Source organism: Synchiropus splendidus, chromosome 7, assembly GCF_027744825.2.
Source record: "Synchiropus splendidus isolate RoL2022-P1 chromosome 7, RoL_Sspl_1.0, whole genome shotgun sequence".
NCBI lineage: Eukaryota > Metazoa > Chordata > Actinopteri > Syngnathiformes > Callionymidae > Synchiropus > Synchiropus splendidus.
Genome location: NC_071340.1, coordinates 18,774,961 through 18,797,125, shown reverse-complemented (window position 1 = coordinate 18,797,125; position 22,165 = coordinate 18,774,961). Strand labels below are relative to the sequence as shown.

The window sequence follows — 22,165 nt, the reverse complement described above, 5'->3', positions numbered from 1 at the left end:
CAAACTGAAACCCAAAGATAATGACCCAGTTATTTAGTCATGCGGTCCTCGGAATGATTGTGTTTTGTCTGGAATTGGTCCCCACAAAGTCGGACAAACAAGTGCCCCCCAATCAAAAAGACAGTGTAGTGTGTGAGAGACAGGGAACGCGAGAGACGTTGTTCCTCCTGCCACCAGGAGGAGCTAATTCTCTCTATCTCGAGAGAGCTCGATGTTAGCTTTGTTAGCTCAAGTCAGCGACCCGCCCTGGAGGAGAGTTTATTGCCTCTTTACGTGATGTCAAGCCTGAAATATGTCTCGGTGTGACCTAAAGTGAGAACGCCAGTGGTCAGGAGCACAGTAGCGCCGGCAACTTCGCCAAAACACCAGTCCTCGTCTGATGTACTGCGATGACGTCAATTGTGCCACCCGCAACAGTAAGAGGTTCCGATGGCCACATTTGGGTCTGACTGACAAGAGCTATTAGCCTGGACCCGATGGAAGGGTGACGGGAAGCCATCAGTTCGACAGCAAGACGGCAGCCAAGGTTTCTCGCTCTCTCTCTCTCGCACCCACACGCGTTTGGACTGTTATCTTAGTGAGCTTCTCCCCCTGACTAACATTGCAAACAAGTGGCTAACCATAACATTAACCAGGACTCGGAACCAAACTGAACCCAGAGGACCAGCTATAATGTTCTCCGAAGATCTGTCTTATCAAAGATTGGTCCCCATATAAATATTCATTCATGTCCACTCACGCAAGTCATGTGTATGGCCACGTCTTTAGTGCATTTGTTCTCTGCAGAGTGACACGTGTAGAAGTTGTTTGTGTTGATGCCTGTGTGTTGAAGTTGTGCAAGTCTAGCGTGTCCAACAACAGCCAGGCCTCCTGTGAGGTCCTGGATGCTGTGGTGAAGACCAACAGGTGTGCGGTTTATTACCACCACTGCTTATGTCCTTATCATTGGACCTGTCATGGCACTTTGCCACTACCGGTTCTAGAACTTGTTGGGTTTTCCATTCATTCAATTTCAGTGCCACTAGATTAAGGACGACCTGGTCATCATGGTGCTGAATCCTTGAATAAAAATAAACAATGCCACCCGTCCATCACCTGTTTATAGTGTTGAACAGCAGCTAAAATAAATCACGGGACACATATGAAATCTATACATATAGAATTCAAGTGACCGAAGTGACATGAGTACAGATGGCGAGTCGAGTAGTGTTGGATTTAGACTGCGATCATTGTCAAGTCCACGAACAACACCATTTAAAGTCAGTTCAGCTTTTCACATTGCCATGACCTAAACTAAACTATGCCATGTATCCTGTGTTATTCATCCTAGAAGTCACCGTTATTCAGTGGAGCGGAGAGTCTGTGCCGCGTGGCCTCCACTCACATAGCTGCTGACCCATTTGGACATTAGCGGGTTAGCTGCAGTACTGCAGGGACATTGGTTGGATGGTGGTTTAATCCAGAATCCAGTCTGTTTTCTTCTGCACCCTGTGTGCAGAGGTCTGTCTTTATGAAGCTGTCTCGCATTCACTGAAACAATTTATCCCCAAACCTGTACCTTTAGAAGTTGTTCATGCACATTGCAATGTGACTCCAAAATTCAGGTGCTCCTGCTCTTGGTTATGGCATGTAAACAGCTCTCCCTATGCATAAGGAGTGAATAAAATAAACCAAAATAAACCATAAAATATACACTGAGGTGGCCCAGAGCAGATCCGGGAAGCTGAGTCCACCTAGATCCTCCACCTCCTGTGCTGCAGGAACCAATGGATGGGTCACCTGATGTCCTCTTCTCTGCTCTCAGTGGACCAGAAGTGCCAGGAACTGCTCTCGTCCCAGTGGTGATCCGGCACGGCCAGGACCCAGGTGGACCAGCTGACAAACGTCAGTGATGTTCCCGTCTTCCTACCATTCACCAGCTGAGCATATCCGGACACATGGTCAGTTCGGTGAGAAACCAAGTTTCCCCCAAACTATTTCTGAAAGACTGTCTCGATTGTTGGATGACATCACAGGCTCCAGATCAGCTGACACAGGTGGATGTTCCAATAGTCATGAGCAGCAGGGTGCAGCAGAGAGCGACGACCGCAGAGCCCAGGTGATGCTCAGGTGACATCCAATGTGCAGAGCAACATCCTAAGATGTTTTTGCTTCAGCTGCAGGGCGCGGGGTCACTCAAGGTCACCATCCAACACAGCAGTGGAGGTCGTGAGGTCGACACACAAACAGGCACACACACAGACGTTTTTCACTGTCACTTGTGCAAAGTCACCTGCAGATGCCTGCAGGTATGTTCAAGTGTGTGTGTGCGGGGGACTGGTTTATCTATTCTTGTGGGGACCAATTCTTGACATAATACCTCCTTTGAGGATTGAAAGTTCACAATAACTGGGCCATTGTAACTGGTGAGTCCCGGTTAAGGTTCGCCATGTGTTTTGAGGGTGAGAGGCTGGGAAAAGGGCTATGGCAATGGGAGGTCCCCACAAGGAGAGAGATACAAACATGTGTGTTGTAGTCTTTTCAGGATCACATGACTGGGCCAACACATTTAAATCGGATTGATGAGGTCACGAAACGCCTCGGCGCCATTGCCCCACCTCTGCAGAAAAGGTATGCACACTACAAACTAGCTCAAACCCACACTCCTGCACACTGGTGTCTGCTTACCTCCACCAGGGGCTGGGAACCTGAGAAACAGCGCTGGTGTGAGACATGTCAGAAGAAGTTCAGTGGTGATGTCATTTCCCACAGGCAGACCGCACAACATAAGGTGAGCTGAGTGACGTCTCACTTGCAGCATCACACTCAGCCCTCTGGGATTGTGTGCGCGGGTATGTGTGTGCAGGTGTGTAAGCGAAGCTCGCGCCCCTTCTGTCCGGTCTGCAGACGTCACTTGAGGACGCCGAGGAAGTTTGTGGAACATGTGAAGTCTCTGGAACACAAGCAGCAGGTGGGCAGGTCACCCAGCTCAGCTGATGAAGACTCTGATTGTTATTTGTCCGCAGGTCAAGCTTCAGGAGGAGGAGGAGCTTATCACGCTGGACGCAGTCGGCTGTTTTGAGCATGAAGATAGAGGCCTCAGGGGTATGGAGGGGGGAGGAACCGGAACTTAAGGGCATAGGGGAAAGGTACTGAGGTGTGAGGGCGGGTCTCAGGGGTGAGGATGTGGGGGCTCCAGTATGAGGGCAGGTCTTAGGTGGGCAAGAGCGGATCTTAGCGGTTAGGAGGGGGAGCTCCAGTGTGAAGGCAGGTCTTAGGAGTGAGGATGGGGGACAGGGTGTGGGCGGATCTTATGGGTGAGGAGGGGGACTTGCGGTGTGAAGGTGGGTCTTAGGGGTGAGGATGGGGAGCTCCGGTGTGAGGGCGGGTATTTGGGGTGAAGAGGAATTCAGGTGTGAGGGGGATCTTAAGAATGTTATGAGCTAAAGGTGAGAGAGGAACAGATTCATGTTAGCCATTAAGTTTGTACAGAGCATTGATGACGTTGAAGACGATGACAATGATGATGGTGGTGGAGAAGGTGAGGAAGATTATGATGGTGATTATTACAATGGTGGCAATGAGGAAGATTATTGGAGGTTGGATGATGAAGATGGCGGTGTTTTGGCAAACTGGTGACACACCCAGCTGAGGATTCAGCTCCTTCACTGAGCACAGTGGACACAGCACAGCACGCCAGAACACACACTGACTCTGAGCACACACCAGAGGTCCAGAGAAAACATTTGAGATTTGAGTGTTTCACTGGCGGCTTTGGGTAAGGGCTGGGCGATTATGGCAATAGTGAAAATCATGATTCAATGAGCCTTATACTTTGATTTTGATTAAGGTATGATTTGGTCATTGATTTATTTTATTTTTCCCAAATTCAATTGTGTTTTTTTTTTTTTACTAGCTGAAGTGAGGCCAACTTAAACATATTGAAGTGAGAAAACATTTTATTTTCTCAATCCCAGTCTCCAACCTTTTAGCGCCACACACACGGGTCAATAAGGACCAGCAAACAATACAAAGCTTCGGTACGTCAGCACTCTTTCTGCAGTCCCTACCTACCGGAGTTTGGAGCAGCGAGTTGTAAGAGACAAGTAGCAGCCAGTTTATCCTCAGCTGCCTCCATTTGAGCAATTGTTTTCATGCACTTATCCACTTCCAAATCGTCATTGTGGTTTCGGAACATCTCCAACAAGCAGCTATCACTGCTGTTGTGACTCAGGACGCTGCATGAGCGTCTGCTCCTGGGAGGTTCTGACACTGCAAGCCGTGCTGGTGTTGTACAGAGGAGGGGTCTGTGTCAGCACGGAACGGTGGCCCATACAACAGCCCCCCCCCACTCCAAGCCAACGGAGGGTCGAGCTCTCGCTGACAGGAAGAGGGTGCCTCGCCAGAATCAAGAGTCAAGTGTGTGGATCAAATAACTAATTCCATCATCACAATAGTAGTGTTAATACTTCATCTACAACCATCTTTAGTTGTCAGAGCATGGCTAATGGCGATCAGCATGGATCCTTGTCTGAGTGGTTGGTGTATGTTTGCCTCATGTTCTGTTTTGATTTGGGTTTGAAAATAAATATTGAACTTGTGTTTCTCATTGGCTGCTCTGTGGCGCATGGGTCCAACTCATCCGTGATACATTAAAGAGATGTCAGCACTGTCTGTCGGGACACTTAATGATTCTTGTGCTCGGGAGGGTCTGAAGAGAAATATTCAGTCCAACATGAAAGTATTGGGAGCGACGCCACCCTGTGTATTTCACTGTCCGTCTCTACTGAGAGGGACCCCCGCTGAGCAGGCTCCACCTTGATCAAACTTTTTATGGCACACACTTTTACGCGAGGTTACAGCAATGGCACCCAGAAACCACACGGGGGCGCTCGTACAACAGCTACACTCACTCGTTATTGTGTCAGGAGGAGCGGCTCTCCGCGTCGACGCCTGGAAGAAACAAAGATTAAACTCCGGCTCGAGCGTCACTGTGACCCCACAAACACGCACACCGTCCTTTCCCGGTCCTGTATTGACCTGCCTGGGTCATCCCTGATACCTGTAAATGCGTGCCTTCACGTGGACGCCCGCGAGACAGTCCGAAGTGCTTTGCGGTTTCAAACAGAAAAGCGATCCATTTGAAGAAGTTTTGAAATATTATGTTATTACTATCTAAATCAATGTAAAACTCACGACAATTATGGATATATGCAACTCGTGTTTCATTAAACGAGTGATCGGTTGACGCCAGATTGGTGGAGCTGTGTGTGCTCAGATGAGCTGAAACAAAAAGCTGCACCAACCCAGCTCAATGAGGACCGGGCCCCCAAAACTGGTGGCTGCAGCTGACAGATGGGGGGAGCTGGTCAGCAGGACCATGGACACCTGGCTGGATGGGTCACTGGGAAACACACACAACAGAGGCCCAGGCTGTAACCGGGGCTGGACTGGGACATAGAAAGGCCCCTGGCATTTTTTGCTGTTGGCGGCCCACCATGATTTCGATGTGCCAGACGTGCAGAAAAGGATATTGAGCTCAGTCGAAATGAGTCTCAGTTGTAGCCTACGATGACAAATACTGCCACTGAGCAGGTACTCTCTACTTGCTTAAAAATGACATTCAAGATGCCCTACTGGTGTACGGGGCCAATAAAAATAAAAAGACTAAATGAAGAATTTTATGAAGTGTGACATGCCTTCATCTTGTGTATTTAATGTTACACACGGAGTTTTCTTCAGACTCTATATATGTGTGTGTACTGTGTTCTATTTGTCATTTATTTATTTTTTAACACGTGTATTTGGATTTGTTTTGCATGGTGAAACGACCAGGTAGAACAGTTAAACCCACTCCTTTTCATCCCACTTCAAAAAAGTAAAAAAAACTCCACCTGACTCCCAGCTACATATAATAGTTTCAAGTTACTGTTACAGTTACTGAGATCACTGAATCTCCTTCACCAAAACAAATTATTTTCCTAATTATTTTTGTTCAAATGCAGTTCCCGAGTTTCGTCACATGGTGGCGACAGTTAATACTTCAATTGAATGGCTATTTGCAGATTGCTATCAAATTAATTGACTTTGAAATTAAAACACTTTGAACTCAGTTGCAATTTGTCTGGGTGTAAATATTAATGCCCATTTAAGCTCAGTGTTAGATACGGATGCAGATCTAGACCGGGCCTTTTGTCCATGATCTGTGTTCATTTCGTCTGTATTTCTCCACAAAGCTTAAGGATAAACGGACCAAACAGAGCAGTGTCGCCTTGAGACGCGAGGAAGATCTAACAATGGTGGAAATTCTCTGTCCTCCAGTCGCGATATATTTAACAGCCTCTTTTGTGTTAGAGGTACATGATCAATACGTCTTCCACAGTCGCCATGTTGGTTTAGGCGTTTGCCGTCGTCATAAACTTTTGACAGTGGGCTGCTGTGTTGGTATTGCTGTTCACTAATATATCCACAAAACGGGTGGATACCAACACAGAACGCATGAGAGCCTGATGCGATATGTGTGATCCAACCATTAGCATGGCTACTAAGTGAGTTGGGGGCTCACGCCGGTGATGAAAAGCGCAACTCTTTAGACTCTCCACATCTGTGATAGACAGACAGCTGAGTGACTTGATGACACCCGTCATTAACTTTTATTTAACACTGAAGTTCACATCCAAACACTGGAGAGAGCTTGCTAGCTTGTGCTCATGTTCAGGACACAGTACAACAACGAGAACAACAACATCAACAGCAGCGGTCTCATGCTCGCACGAGTGCTTGCGTGTCACATAGCTTGAGCACATCCTAGGATCGGAGTAGCTTTAACACGACGTGACGTCTCCACCTGGGATACAGCATGCAAACAGAGCCCTGTGGGCGGAGCTCACAGCACCATGGTGGGGATGTGGTGCACGAGTGATGCAGGATGTGCGACGGCAGTCAGTTGAGGGTGCTGGGGTGGCGAGGGATCCCCAGCCACCACAACCATTGCCCTGCCAGAGGTGCCGGTGTCTCCGGGGGGACGGTGTCTGGCGCTCTTCTGGTGCGCTCGCAGGCCGGCGAGCTGCGAGTAGGCCGACTGGCAGACGTGGCACTTGTATGGCCGCTCACCGGTGTGGAGCCGCACGTGGTTCCTCAGCGTGGATGACTGACTGAAGCGCCGGCTACAGAAGCGACACACGAAAGGCTTGTCCAGGGTGTGGATCCGCATGTGCGAGCGCAGGTTGCTGCGCGAGTTAAAGCCACGATGACAAATGACACAGCGCATGCGCCCGAGACTCGAGGAGGCGGAGGAGGACGAGGAGGAGGACGAGGAGGAGCCTTCGCAGGAATGGAACTCATCTGCCGAGAAGAAAAGTCTGTCACTCATATGCTAGCAGAAGCAAGCTAGCGCCTGCATGGACAACAAGGCTTACCACTCTTGCACTTCTTCCCCTGATCGTCGTCCAAGCCAGGAATGCCTGGGATCCCCAGGAATGTGTTGTGAGAGTTCCCGTACCAGACGAGCAGCTCCTGGTCTGGAGGGATGGTCTGAGAAGAGACAGGACATCTGTGGTGCCTTCAAGTATCTTGTCTGTGGTGCCTCCACTGACCTCCATAGCCTTGTAGTAGATGGTGCTGCCCGTCTGGACCACCTCCAGGTTCTGCTCCTGCTCATTGCGGGCACACTTGATGTAGGTCATCCAGCTGCGCTGCTCCTCCTGGCTGGCGTCCACGAAGAAGCGCACGCTGCCGTCCTCGTTGAACACCTGCGACGACGTCACAGGCTCAGCGGTTACGTGGCATGCCACAGGTCACATGATGCAGCTGACACAGAGGTCACATGACGCGGCTGACCTCCCACATCAGGTTGTTGTTCTTGAATGGGTCGACGTGCTCTGGTGAGATCAGGCGGCCGGTGAATGGACCCATCTCAGTCCCGGCTTTGATCCACGTCTTGGAGAAAATCCCGAGTCCCTCTCCTGTCACACACATCCATGAAACATGCACATGCACTGACTCTGAGCAGATTGAGGTGACATACCTGGAACTGAGCTCTGAGCGATGATGACTTCACTCGGCAGAACTAGACTGGACAGCTTCTGAACCTCTGTACACACACACACACACAAGTTTGTATCTCTATCCTGGTTAGGACACGGTGAAGTTTCTCCTTGCCTTAGTGCTTTCCCCAGCCTCTCACCTCAAACCAGTGGAGGCCAGGGCCTTCAAGGCCTCCTTATAATAAAGCTTTCCCTTTATCATATTCTCTTCATGTCATATTGATCTTCATGTCACATTTTGCTCCTTCCACTGATGTCCCATGTTGCGTGTGCCTCCGCTCAGAACCCAGGTAGCTTGCGTTGCCAGGCTGTATGACCCCGCCCAGGCAGGCGTCCAGCACCTTTATATATCGATTTTTATCACCTGGTCCTCTCAGACTCGTTTCACTGAGCCACTGTCGCCACGCTGTGGCCGTCCTGTTGGTGTTTCGCTGAATTTAAACTGTGACTGCGCGGTTTAGCTGATCAAAGCTTGCGCGTTCTTTGCGGACTTATACACTTTTCAAAATTCATTTTTATTAAAGATTTTATAGTTTATAGTTTAAGTTTTAAGTTAAGTTTTGGCAGTATCGGACGAAGATATAGCGACGGATTTGATTAATAAGTCTCTTTTGTTCACAATTCTGGCGATGGCTCATTCGCGCATAGTATTTTTCCAGCTGTTGCGTCAGATATAATGACATTATGAGAGGTATTTCTCGAAGTCGGACTAGGTACGACATCGCTGAAGGCCTCGGTGTGAAATGCACCCCGCCTCTGCGTGAACCAAACCATCCACACAACATGGCCAACCTTAACCAGGACACGGAACCAAACTGAAACCCAGTCGTTATGACCCAGTTATTTAGAAGTTTTGACGCTCAGATTGAGGTTTAACTTTATTGGGACGGGCCCAACGGGCCGAACTTAGCCTAATGTCCTCAGTGGAGTAGCCAATACACACGCGCGCGCGCGCACACAGATAAACAGACGCTGTGAACAATATAATTTGAATTAAAGCAGAGGGAGTTGGCGGTGAAATGTGTCGAGTCCCGGTGGCTTAATACATGGTACAACTTTGATGAAAAACATAGAAATCATACACGCATTCACGGAAATAAATTCTGAGGTGAGATGCATGATTTTTTTTTCATTGCAGAATAAGGTAAGAGATCGTGGAAGCCATCGAGTCCGGTTGCGTCGAGTTCGCCTGGTTTGGATTAGACGCAGTTTGAGGACCGAACTATTGAGTGACGTCACCTCCGTGGCCGGCGCAGTGAACTGTTCGAGAAGTGAGGTGAGGTTTGCTGGTCGCTGTCCATGGACCCCCAATTTACGCCGCAGCTGCTTACGCACTGTTGAGGAGCATTACACTATGATCCCGGAACGGATGTTATGTGAGCGAGCCCCGACTTTCCTAGCGACCACGTCTTTATTTTCAAAATCAACTAGAAAAGTGCGGGAACAGTTTCACCACACTGACCGATAACTTGCGACCAAGAGCACGGCCAGACGAAACGCTGTCAACGATCCAAGTCTTGCCAGTCAACTACAAAACCAAACACGTAAATGATTAATAAAGTCTGCTCATCTCCATAAACGATGGTGAAATCCGCTCCACCGTTTTCCTCCTGAAGACGAGACCTGTGGGAGCGCGTCATGACAACCATGGTGAACTACAGCAAATCCACCTGCCAGTGAAATCCCTCAAATGCACGTAAAACACGTCAATAATCAAGCACCCGAACGCACGCTCAAGTACCGATGACGCTCGCTCCACTTCTGCGGTAAAAAAAAAAAAACAAAAAAAAAACGCCGCTCGCTGAACGACCTGCGTATAAACAGGAGAAACGAATATTCCGAGATTACAAAGAACATTCCGGGCTCCGTGGTCTTGAATAATAATAATAATAATAATAATAATAATAATAATAATAATAATCATCGTCAACATCATCATAATCACAATAATAATCATAATAAAGAATACAAATAAAGAATGAATGAAACGGAGTTTTTATTATATGAACGATAGTAAACTAATGGATGAATAAAATAATGATTTGATAAAAAGAATTACGGAGCTTGAGTAAAATAAAATAAAATAAAAGAAACCCATAAAACTGAGTTTTCATAATATAAAGAACGAGTAAAATTACGAATGAATACTTTTTTTTTTAAATAGGGAGCTTTAAAAACATAATTCATGATAAAATCATGAATCATGAAATTAAAGAATTAATGAAACTACAGGACTCATGAACAGAGTTTAGACAACATAAATAATTATTAAAATCAATTATCAATAAAATTTTTATTTATTTTTTTTAATGAACCATTCATTAATAACGGAGTTTAAAGTTTAAAGTAGACAATTAATAAAGATTGACAATATAAATAGTCAATGAAATACAGAGCGAATAAAATGATAGAACGATAAATGGACAACTGTTAACATCCGACAGAACAAAGTGGACTGATGGAAAAAAAAAAAAAAAGAAAGAAAGAAAACGCTCAAGTTGAACGTCGCCATTCATTTTTCCCGGAATAGTTCATCGGAACGGAAAACGAAATCCGACGCAGAAAGGCGTCCGGCGGAACATTTATGGCGGGCAGGTACCGTCCTCGGCCTGGGTCCGTGGCGGGTGACAAATTAAGTTTCAGATAAACGGACCGGTCAATGTCACGCGAGTCACACTCAAGTGAGCATCCGAAACACACGCGGTGAGAGCGGGCCAGCTGCGGGCCGCTCAGAGGAGAACCATCGCAAGGTTCGACGTGGAAGAACCGAGAGATGAAATGAAGTGGCGGTAAAGGTCATAATTAACAGATTAATTGTAAATACCCGGATCGAACAGAAAGTACAGTTTCACAGAACTTTCCGATGACGCGACAGAAAAGTGTCGTCTCTCACCTCCGGAGAAGGACTGGGCCAGGACCTCGGCGGTGAACGCGGTCTTCGGGCTCGGTACCGTCCTCTCTTCCAGGTGCGGCTGCAGGTGTCGTTCCCCGATCACGTGTCTCCAGCGGCCGTACAGGAAGCTGTGCAGGATGTCGGAGGTGATGACGTCGGCCAGGGACAGCGGCGGCTTCAGGCCGGCAGATGACCCGGGCAGAACCGAACCCATGGCGGGCGAGGAGAGGACGGTCACCTGTTCCTGTCGTCACTGCGAAGTCAGAAGAACGAGTGGCTCAGAGAAGAGCCGAGATTTATACCCCGACCTCCTCCTCCTCAGCACCCTCTTCCTCCGCCTCACCCTCTTGCATCGCGTGTAGAGAGCAAGAGTGTATTTTGAGAGAGTGTCCATGCGGATGGGTGAGAGTGTGTGACGCCCCATGACAAGAGGCCCCTCACAATGCTGAAGATTTTTGATTGACAAATGCGGAGATGTTGAGGTCAAAGGTCGAGTGTAAGTGATTGGACTGTGGCCTGAGTGTGTGTGTATCTGTGTGTGCGTCACCTGGCAGCTTGAACACACAACACAAACCTGTTCATTCACCAGATGACAACAATGTTGTCGATATTTGAATAAAAGTGATTTTGAAGATAGGAAGTATCCACTTGTTCCGATGCAGGCGCGTTTAATCTTTGGCCATGTCGGTGTCAGGCAAAATGACTAGAGCAGTGTTTTACTTCATTCACACGTCCATTGAAAAGTCGTTTTTATTTGCATAACAATTGTAGGGACTGACTCAGCTATTTTGGCGTGATATTTGCAGAAACACACAGCAGAAAATGTTTTTCTTTACAAATGTGTCCAGAAAGGTGTGGGCAATGTGGCAAACATATATCAGGATTTATTTACTATAAATAGCTGTTTTATCTGTTTTATGTTTTATCCCAACCTTGTTCACTGGATTTTCTTTATCTCTTCACATTCTGGAGTGCATTTATTTAGTTCTGCATTTAGTTTTTAGCCAACTTTTAAACCACAAAACTTTGATGGTCTACAAGTGTCAATAGAGCTTTGAAGTGAGACGTCGTGGTAGCAGTTACCTCTGTTAGCTCTGCAGTGCAGACTGTCTTGGAGGGGTGTGGTCAAGTTCAAGGTGCATCAGGTTTAAAAATACACACACCTGACAGACGCTCACGGCACTGGAGGACTTGATGAGCAACAGTCTCACTCCTAAGGTGTCAAAGAGTGATGACTTTCAAGTGCAATGTTGTCTTTCATGTTAACTGATATTGATGAAGTCAAACGTCCCCAGATGCATGACCTTCCAAAACTCCCTTTATGTGACATGTTGATCTGGGTGTCAGGGATTGACACAGGCGGTGAAACACGTGCTGCAAGGGAAAGTGGTTACTGCGTGCCAGTCGGCGCAGTCTTAGTCGGAGATGCTCAATAGTTTGACACCTTGAGAGTGAGAATGTGTTGTGTACGTGCGGCTCGCTGGCTCATGCTCATACGGACACATTGCAAAGAACACTCGACACCTGCGGCAGGACCAAGCCTCCTCTTCATCTTCGCCACCGCAATCGACCAGAGTTCCTCATTATGTTGATGCTGACACACACACACACACACTTGTGGTTGGTGAGGTAGTTTACTGCCGCGACTCAGGAAACTGGACCTTGTCCAGACCACCATTAGTTTGATACACACTCATACTTACAGCTCCTTCCTGTACTTAATGACCACACACACACACACACACACACACACTCACACACACACGCACACACACACACACCTTGGCCACTGTCTAAGTGTGTGTTTACAGTAAGTGAATGACAGATGACATCACATGATTGGTCAGACCATCTGTCTGGACATGAATAAATAATAATTTATCAACCATCACACGCACACACACATTCCTATTTCTGCCTTTCTTAGGACATTCTGGGGACCTTTCATTGACATAACCCTTTCCCCAGCTTCTGCCCCTAAACCTGACCATCCAAAACACATGGCTAACCTTAACCAGGACTCTGAACCAAACTGAAACCCAGTTATGTTGAAGTCTTCATCCTCAAATTGAGGCTTCACCTTGTGGGGACTGGCAAATCCATACAAACCCACAAATCCGTAAGGTCCCTACAAGTAGGTGAGTTCAAAAAAATGGTCCCCACAGGTATAGCTATAACATGACCACACACACACATTCACATACATACACAAACACACATTCACGCACACACACACACACACACACACAGGGGATCTGAGCAAAAGGAAGCTTGACTTAAACATGAAGAAAAGGGTTTTGGCTCAATCATAACAGAAAATTATCCACACGATTAAGCTTAGAGTCTCTCTCTCTCTCACACACACACACACACTGAGAGAGAGTGAGAGGAATTCACATACACATCTCATGGACCATTAGCTTGCAGCTGTAATTCCTCTCCATCTTCTCTCTCCGCATGTGTTCCCACCCCCCGAGGAGAGTCTCCTGGATCCATCAGAACCATCTCATCTTGCTCTGAATTCTCAGCAGCACCAAACTTCTCACTCACTCAGAGAACGTGTGGTGACTGTGGGTGCGTGCTTTTATAGCTATCCTTGTGGGAACACAACACCTTGTGAAGAGATTTTGCTTTGTGGAGACATTTTGGCCGGTCCCCATGAATCCATGCCTTAATTTGAGCATAAAGACGTCAAATAACTGGCTCATTATGATTTCATTATGAGGGTTTCAGTTTGGTTTCAGTAGGTTTAGGGTTAGTGGCTGGGGGAAGGGTTATGACAATGAGAAAAGCTACTACCGACTACTGGAGAAAAATTGGAATTCCTCTTCGTGAATGGACACATATAGTAGATGGACAGTCGCGATAGCCAATCAGGTCACGAGCTGGGGACAGCTAGGCTTTCTACCTGGCCTCACGTTGAACATGACTTGTACACCTCCTGTAATTTCCGGACTAACTGCTACTTTTTTCTCACTCTCCAGACCTGTGGCTTAAACATATATGGATTTTTATGGGCAAACAAGCATCAGACGATTGAGATCACAGCTGTTCAGTGACATTCCAACGCTTCCCCAGCATCTACAGTCAGCTTGATAACCCTGGCGGAGAAAGGGTTTCTTCACCACTTCCAAGCAAGCGACTCCCACAGGCTTAGCCCTTGGTGAGTGCAGTTGTTTGAGATATTTATTTTTTCACATTTAATATGCTAATGATGGGCGCTCGGGCACAGCAGTGTGATTGTACTCTTTGAGAGACACGTTTCTTGTGCCGCTGTCGGCAAAATGTGGCCGAGTCTGACATAAAACTGTGGCTTTACAAGTGTACAACACATATAAACTATCGAGGCGTGAGAGTAGCAACGCCATCAGAATCTCGCCATCTCTTTTTAGAGATGAAATCTCACCTGAACATATTAAAATGAAGTGGAAACATCAAAACAAACACATAACACATCACATATCATGGAGGTGGTCTTGAACATGATGGTTTTTGCTGTTATTTGCAAAAAACATCCTTGGACTGGAAGCAGATTTACTTCTATACTTACAACCATCGATCTGACACGCTGATTCTGGAACTCTGGAAGTTAAACTAGCTGATCAGTCAGCAGGATCACTGTCTTCAGTGCAACAATCTGGAACGGCCGATGAACCGGGAGGACTGAAGAGCTCACAGCCCCACCCCTTGTCACGGAGGTGAACTATTCATCCTTCAATTGTCTCTGCACTGCATGTAAAGCAGGAGAACATGACGCAATATTGCCTAAGTCGGGATGCTCTCTGCATGTAGTCAGTGAGCTGGCGGTAGGTCTGGCTGCACCAGGTCACCCGGTGATGCACATCAGATCTGTAGTAGGACACGTCTCCAACCGAGACGAGTCCAATCAGAGTGGCAACATGTGGCGCTGTCTGCTGAGTCTGTGTCTGTAGTGAGAGACCACAGGAACGACCCACTGCTGGCGGTCCTGGAGCCAGGTCGCTCTTTCCACGGCTTGATCCTGCTCCTTCCTGTCTGACAGGAAGTCAATGGTTTGGTGAAGGTGTTAGGGCAGTTTGGCTGGGAAGCTTTGCTCTGGAGAAGTGTGGGGACAATGCTACAAAATGTGCAACTGTTTCAGGGGAGCAGCTTAAAAACTTTACCTTTGGCATTGCAGGCTTTCCAGTGGGTCCATTTTATCATATGGACCAGCAGCCGCCGGATTGTTGGAATCTTTTGCACTTTTCAACAAGTCACCTGCTTGGGTCAGCAGGGGATTTGACAGAGTCACCCACTGCCCTCTTGGAGAGTGCAGACCATTGAGTGGATGAGCCTTGAGAGTAGCGCCGTAACCACCCTATCAGTCACAGCAACCAAGTTCAACAGAGGAGAGAGATCCTGAGCCGCTCGTCACTGTGGTCACATCCCTATTTCACATGAATATGTATATGATTCATTGACTTGGTATGTGATTGTGACGTAATGGAGCTGTCCATGGTCATGACCCGACATGAGTCGGCTGGGTCAGAGCCTGATCGGTTCCAGGGCACCACATTTCCTTTCACTGTATCTTCAGACAGTTGTTATGCATGTTTGCCTGGACAACTGCCGTTGTGTCGCTCCTTCACTGCACCGAGGTTGGACTGTGATGACATCAACTCAGGCGGTGATGGCTGAGGTGAAGGCCCATCAGTCCTGCTCACCGTGTGTGTCTGGTGATTGTGAGAGAGACAGAGAGAGAGGGGGTTCCTGCTGTAGCTATTCTTGTGGGGACAAATTCTTGGAAAAACACCAACTTGTGGGGACCAGCAAACGGTTAAGATGCATATTTAATGATGAAAACTTTGGAATAACTGGGTCATTATAACTGGGTTTCAGTTTGGTTCAGAGTCCTGGTCAAGGTTAGCCATGTGTTTTAGATGGTTAGGTTTAGGGGGAGAAGCTGAGGAAAGGGTCAAAGTAAGAAACCTCTTAACGTCCCCACAACGATAGCAATACAAACACGTGTGTTTGAGTGTATGTGTATAAGATAGATTGTGTGAGAGACTGACTAAGTGAGAGTGTGACAGAGTGTGTGTGCGAGAGAGGGACAGTGAGAGTGCATGCATGCGCATGTTCGGACGAGCGCACGCGCGCAGGCAAACACGCGAGGCGATAGCCAACGTTCCACCTGTGGAGCTGGCCGCCCCACGTGACTGAACGCGGAAGCGGATGCGGGTGAAGTGAGTCGTCAACAGCTGAGCTGCAAAGATGCTCGTCAGGAAGACGTCTCACTCCGAAACGCGTGTCGCTAGTTCTGAGGAGCTGCCTGATCACGGGAACCTGTGGACCGGCGTCAACACTCCACTCCAAAGAGACATGAGAGGCGCCTCTCGCTACGCGAGTGCTGGGCAGTAACAAACACTCTCCTGGGCCCACGCGTCCTTTACGACCCTCTCCACTGTCGAACCGGGCCCCTTGATAGCGCACTGGTGATGGCCAGCAGTCAGAGTGAGACCTCTTGCTCCCGCTCCTATCTCTGCTGGCGGCTAACAGCTAGCAGCTAGCTGTGATGGCGGAGCTGGTGCAGGGACAGGCCTCCATGAACCCGCCGGGGCTGAAGTCGGACGGCCTGGCTGACGTCTTCCAGAGGGCCCGACAGGTAACACTAGCGCCGGGGCTCCGCGCGAGCCGGCTCGGGCCAGAACCCGGCTGCTTCCAGCGAGCTGAAGCACTTTTCAGCGAATTCTCCCGCAGAAGCACCAACTTCTGTGTGACACACAAACACACACTGACACACACATGCGAGCGCAGCCACCGCTCCGAGCTGTTCCGAGCGGACTTTCCTGAGTCCATTCGGACCCGCACCAAGTTTGGGGGGAGTTAGTGGCGCTGACAGCCCGGAGGGAGAGGGAGAGGGGGAGGACTGGGGGGACAGCGGCACCAAACTTTTGCCACACGTGTCACTGCCGGCTACCTGTTGGGCTTCGGACCCACAACCTGTCTCTAGAACTCGGGTCCCGATGTGGACCTGCCCCCCGGGCCCGGGACCCCCCAACAAGCTGTTTACTGTAAGTTTGAAAGTAGGTTGCGACTTATGTAACAGCGCATGTCAACTCGGATGGGGCGGGGCTTCACCAGGACTGACTGAAGCGTGTCACGTGACCAAACATCGCCGCACTCCGATTCGTTTATTGTAGAGCAGGTTTATAATTAGGACCTTCCACGTTTGTGTGACCAGACTCTCACCTGTACAGACGACGCTAACCTGCACCAACACTCACCTGTGCCAACGCTCCTCAATGTTAATGCATACACATTGACCCAGGGGTGGGTCAACCTGTGGTTTGTGTGCTGCGCTTGTCAAGCATCGCGCCGTTCGGACCGGTCCAGTCTGTTATGTTCCGAATCGTCCTTGCTGGGTTCAGCTCCTTCTTCTTCTCAGATTGTTGGGAAGATGGGAACAGAACCGCTGACTCACCTCAACAGCTCATCAGGAAGTGGGGACCCGCTTTACTACCCCGGACCCAAGAGACCAGGAGACGATGCAGGTATGACCCAGAAGCACCCATGCAACAGTGTCCCCTTGGTTTTAAACAATACTTTCTCTTTTACAGGGAGTCAGCTTTCAAACATGAGCCATCAGAGGTACATACTCACACACAACCCTCTCACGAAGATAGTGTTTTGTCAAGAATTGGTCCCCACAAGGCAGTATAAACAATCACACACACACACACACACACACACACTTCTAAGTCTGCGGTGTGTTACAGGGTTCTCACAGAGGACTACAAGGTTCCAGACCGGATGGTGGGCTTCAGTAAGTAGTTAGCTAACCCTAACCCAAGTTCCGACTCAGGACACTGGGCTCTGACTGGTGAATCCAGGATCTAATTGCATACCGGGTTTTGACTTGTGTGTGGTTGACAGTCATTGGCAGAGGAGGCGAGCAGATCACAAGGATCCAGTTGGAGTCTGGCTGCAAGATTCAGATTGCTGCTGGTGAGTGTTCACTCTGTTGCCATGGAGATGATTGTCATTCTCTCATGGGATGGAACTGACGTGTGTGCGTGCACAGACAGTGGAGGTCTGATGGAGCGGCCGTGTTCCCTCACTGGATCGCCTGAGAGCATTGAGTGAGTCTGCACATCCAAATGGTGTCATCATGCAGTCACCTGTTGCTCCAGTGTTTGTGTGTGTGTGTGTGCGTGTGTGTGTGCGTGTGTGTGTGCGCGTGTGTGCGTGTGTGTGTGTGCAGACAGGCTAAGCGGTTGCTCATCCAGATCGTAGATCGATGTCGGAACGGTCCTGGATTCCATGGTGATGGAGAGGGCGGAGCCTCTGTGCAGGAGATGTTGATCCCTGCTAGTAAAGTTGGATTAGTGATCGGACGAGGAGGAGACACAATCAAGCAACTGCAGGTGACCACATAGACACACAATCAACTGTCACACAGATGTTCACAAACACACACTTGGAATCTGTATGTGAGTGACAGGAGAGGGCAGGCGTGAAGATGATGATGATCCAGGACGGTCCCATGCCGACTGGTGCTGACAAACCCCTTCGTATCTCAGGAGATCCATACAAGGTCCAGGTGCGTGCGAGTGTGTGCGTCGTATGTGTGTGAGTGCATATTTTGCCATACTTGTGAGTACCAAGTCTTGACAAGCCACCTTGTTGTGTGGACATTTTGACCTGTCCTCGCAAGGTTTAGTAGGTCAAGACTTCAGTAAAAGAAGTTAATTATAGTTGGGCACAAGTTTGAGTCAGAGTCCGGTTAAGGTTAGCCATTTGTTTTGGTTGGTTAAGGGTGAGAGGCTGGGGAAAGGGTTATGGCAATGAGAGGTCCTCACAAAAATAGCAAAACACGCATGTGTGTGAGTGAGTGAGTGCCTAGACACAGTGTCAGAGTGTCTGTGGTCCACCAGGCGGCCCGGGAGCTTGTTCTGGAAGTGATCCGAGACAAGGACGGAGACTTTCGCTCAGGACGAAGCGACTTCAGCGCTCGGCTTGGAGGAACCAGTATAGACGTGGGTCACCTCTGCACATGTCTGACTCTGACTCGTGGACTATGAGCTCAGGTTTGGTCCCATTGGTCTGGTCAGGTACCAGTTCCCAGGTTCGCTGTAGGGATCGTGATTGGGCGGAATGGCGAGATGATCAAAAAGATCCAGAATGATGCTGGAGTCCGGATCCAGTTTAAAGCAGGTGTGTCTGTCACACCCACACCCACCCTCAACACACGCACACATATACAAGTTTACACCTGCAGATGTTTACAGATGACGGTATCAGTCCAGAACGTGTTGCCATGGTGATGGGTCAGCCAGACCGCTGCCAACATGCAGTTCACCTCATCAACGAGCTCATTCAGACAGCACAGGTAACTCACACTCTCTGACACACACACACACACACAGCTTCTATCTTTGTGGGGACCTCTCATGGCCATAACCCTTTCACCAGCCTCTCCCCCTAAACCTAACCAACCAAAGCACAAGGCTAACTTCAACCTGGACTCTGATCTTGCACTGAATGACATGTTGAAAAATTGACAATGTTCACAATATTAATATCGCAAAAACAACATCAAATCTTCCCTGACTCGTCCTGCAATGTAAAGCCGAGGCAACCATGACGTTGCTACTGCTCCCTCCCTGCAATGTGCAGCTAAGACCAACCAACTACAAACCTCCTTTCAAGTTTGCCTTTGATTGACAGCTGAGGTCAGACCACCGCCTTTGTGGTGCTGTGCGTGCGTGCGTGCGTGCGTGCGTGCGTGCGTGCTTGCTTGCTTGTTTGCTTGCACGTGCGTGCGGGAGGAGGAGCGGCATATTTGACACACGGTTTCCTCTGTGAGAGTCTGGCGAGGAATTCAAGATGAAATGACCGAATGATTTAGGTGGTACTTGAGAGAGAGGCGCATGTCCGGGTCACAGACTCTGTGGATGAAACGCAGACAAGACAGCGGACGGTGCGGCGGCAGTTCTGAGAGAAAAACTAAACTTAAAATAAATTAATTATATCTCAACATCATCACCACGAGTCAGGTGATCTTGCTCGTCCTATATTATCCTGATATTGAGATGTGACATTCTGTCAATGTACAAAAGTGCAGGAACACACATGCTCACATAGTGTCTCTCTCGCTGACACACACTTGCACACTGAAGGTTGCTTCTGATGTGTTTGTGTGTGTGCAGGAGCGCGACGGCTTCACCTCGTCTTTGAGGAGCAGCCGGGTCAGAGGTCGTGGTGACTGGGCGATGGGGTCCCCTGGCCCTCTACAGGAAGTGACGTACACCATCCCAGCAGACAAGTGTGGCCTTGTCATCGGCAAAGGTGTGTTCGGCTTCATCTGTGTGTGTGTGTTTCTATTCTGACCATGAGGAGGAGGCCGATTGTTGCTTCCGCTGAAAGCACCAGGGTCAAATCTTCATTAACTTCGCTGAATTATTTAACCCAGAGGTGTAAATGTCAGTCACTCCAGAAGACAAGGAGAGACGCGTCCCTCAGGCTGCCACTGTTCATGCTTCTTTAGATATTGATGTGTTGCGTGCATATAGTCCTTTGCTCACCGGTCTGTTCCTGACCTCCTATGAATCTGTGAGGGATCGGCCTCTAGATGAGGCCGTAGAGGTCCTGGTTCCGGGGGTACAGGCTCTCATGGTGTGGGTCTGTGAGCAGGAGGGGAGACGATCAAGAGCATCAACCAGCAGTCAGGGGCTCATGTGGAGCTGCAGAGGAACCCGCCCCCCTCCACCGATCCCAACACTCGCGTCTTCATTATCCGAGGCTCGGCTCAGCAGCTGGACCACGCACGCCAGCTCATCGACGACAAGATCGGGGTACGCGCACACAAGCACGCGCCTGTCTCTGCATGTCAGGTCATTTTGTTTGTCTCCTGTAGGGGGCAGGCATCATGAGCAATGGTAGCTTTGGCTTCAGTCCCTTCACCCAGGGACACACAACACACCAGAAGTAAGTGAGCCGTGTCACTGCAGCGTGGAGCGTGTCTCTGTCTCTGTCCCACTAAACTGTGCCTGTCCAGCTGTGGCAGTGGTCAGACCTTCCTGACCGGCGTCTGGGGGAGCACATACCAGACCGGCTGGCAGAGTGCTGGACAACAAGACCCAGGTAACACCGTCTGGTCCGCCTCACAGCTCCCGCCGGTGCTCAGTCTGTCTGTGTGTGTGTGTGTGTGTGACACAGGTCAGCAGAACCAGCCTCAGGGTGTGATGACAGACTACAGTAAAGCCTGGGAGGAGTACTACAAAAAACAAAGTATGGCATGAGTGTGTGTGTAATCTATGTGATAAGAATGTGTGGGCGAGTGAGTGAGATGGAGCGTGGGGGTGAGTTGAGGTTGACCAGAAAGTGTCTGCAGGTCAGTCGTCTCAGAGTTCAGTGGCAGACTACGGAGCAGCGCTCGCCGAATACTACAGACAGCAGCCGTACCTTTGGAACCCGGCCCAGATCCAGGTGGGTCTCAAGGCCTCGTCCATCCACCTGACTTGTTTCTGACCTCCTGTGGCCCCCCTCAGGACCACTAAAGGCTCCAGCACCGCAGAAGGTCCAGGATGACGGGGGCCACACGATGATGTTTCCCGCCAAGACGCTTCCTCCTCAGTAGAGAAACTCAAGTTTAACTGAATCACAACTTCTTTCTGTTTCACGTCACCTGGTGGATGTTTGGGGCGGTGCGCCACGTCTTCGCTGACTTGAACAAAAATCTATAAACTATTTTGTCTAGTTTTATTTTCCTATCAGAAGACGCTTCCAGAAGACCCCTTATTTTATTTTGTTAACTTTTAAAGCATGTTTGTGTTTCACTGCCGCAGAAATGTTTTAACAGCCTCCAAGTTTTTTACTAAATCAGCGTCGTCTGAGGACGAAATGACTTTTGGTTCCTTTAGCTCTTCAGCTCTGATGACGTGTACTTCCAATAAAAAAGGACCTGAACCTCTGTGTGTGTGTGTGTGTGTGGGTTTACCTGGTTTAGATATACTTGTGGGGACCAATTCTTAGAAACTCACCTGCTTGTAGGGACCTTTTGCCAGACCACACAAGTCCAAGCCTCAATTTGAGGATGAAGACTTCAAAATAACTGGGTTTCAGTTTGGTTCAGGGTCCTGGTTGAGGTTAGCCATGTGTTCTGCATAGTTAGGTTTAGGGGAGAGGCTGGGGAAAGGGTTATGGCTATGAGAGGTCCACACAAACACAGAAATACATATGTGTGTGTGTGAGTGTCAGTAAAAAGCTCTCAGTAGAGGATGATGGCTTC

The 22,165-nt window shown here is 48.8% G+C and overlaps 3 protein-coding genes across 4 annotated transcripts; 2 read left to right on the top strand and 1 right to left on the bottom strand.

Moving 5' to 3' along the window:
• Nucleotides 1–197: 197 nt before the first annotated feature.
• Nucleotides 198–3,241, top strand: ciz1b (cdkn1a interacting zinc finger protein 1b). The gene is made up of 8 exons (XM_053870903.1): nt 198–526; nt 1,805–1,940; nt 2,016–2,098; nt 2,157–2,288; nt 2,516–2,610; nt 2,677–2,770; nt 2,846–2,950; nt 3,006–3,241. Exons 2-8 carry the CDS (start codon nt 1,892–1,894, stop codon nt 3,111–3,113), a joined length of 666 nt encoding a protein of 221 aa, XP_053726878.1. The 5' UTR covers nt 198–526; nt 1,805–1,891; the 3' UTR covers nt 3,114–3,241.
• A 3,407-nt stretch (nt 3,242–6,648) lies between these two features.
• On the bottom strand, nt 6,649–11,131 carry prdm12b (PR domain containing 12b). Its single transcript, XM_053871395.1, has 6 exons — nt 10,918–11,131; nt 8,006–8,071; nt 7,819–7,943; nt 7,575–7,730; nt 7,398–7,512; nt 6,649–7,323 (listed from the first exon to the last, which is right to left on the bottom strand). The coding sequence occupies exons 1-6, from the start codon at nt 11,129–11,131 to the stop codon at nt 6,866–6,868; spliced, it is 1,134 nt and encodes a 377-aa protein (XP_053727370.1). The 3' UTR covers nt 6,649–6,865.
• Nucleotides 11,132–16,397: 5,266 nt separating this feature from the next.
• Nucleotides 16,398–21,843, top strand: LOC128762310 (far upstream element-binding protein 3-like). 2 transcript variants are annotated; one of them, XM_053870482.1, is made up of 18 exons: nt 16,399–16,537; nt 17,321–17,426; nt 17,493–17,523; nt 17,652–17,698; nt 17,809–17,880; nt 17,957–18,014; nt 18,137–18,299; nt 18,377–18,475; nt 18,810–18,911; nt 18,987–19,089; nt 19,164–19,264; nt 20,085–20,223; nt 20,569–20,729; nt 20,792–20,862; nt 20,933–21,018; nt 21,094–21,165; nt 21,269–21,363; nt 21,426–21,843. In XM_053870482.1, exons 1-18 carry the CDS (start codon nt 16,448–16,450, stop codon nt 21,432–21,434), a joined length of 1,605 nt encoding a protein of 534 aa, XP_053726457.1. In that variant the 5' UTR covers nt 16,399–16,447; the 3' UTR covers nt 21,435–21,843. The 2 variants fall into 2 exon arrangements, with proteins under 2 accessions (XP_053726456.1, XP_053726457.1); XM_053870481.1 differs by having other exon boundaries at nt 16,398–16,537; nt 20,933–21,165.
• The last annotated feature ends 322 nt before the right edge of the window (nt 21,844–22,165 follow it).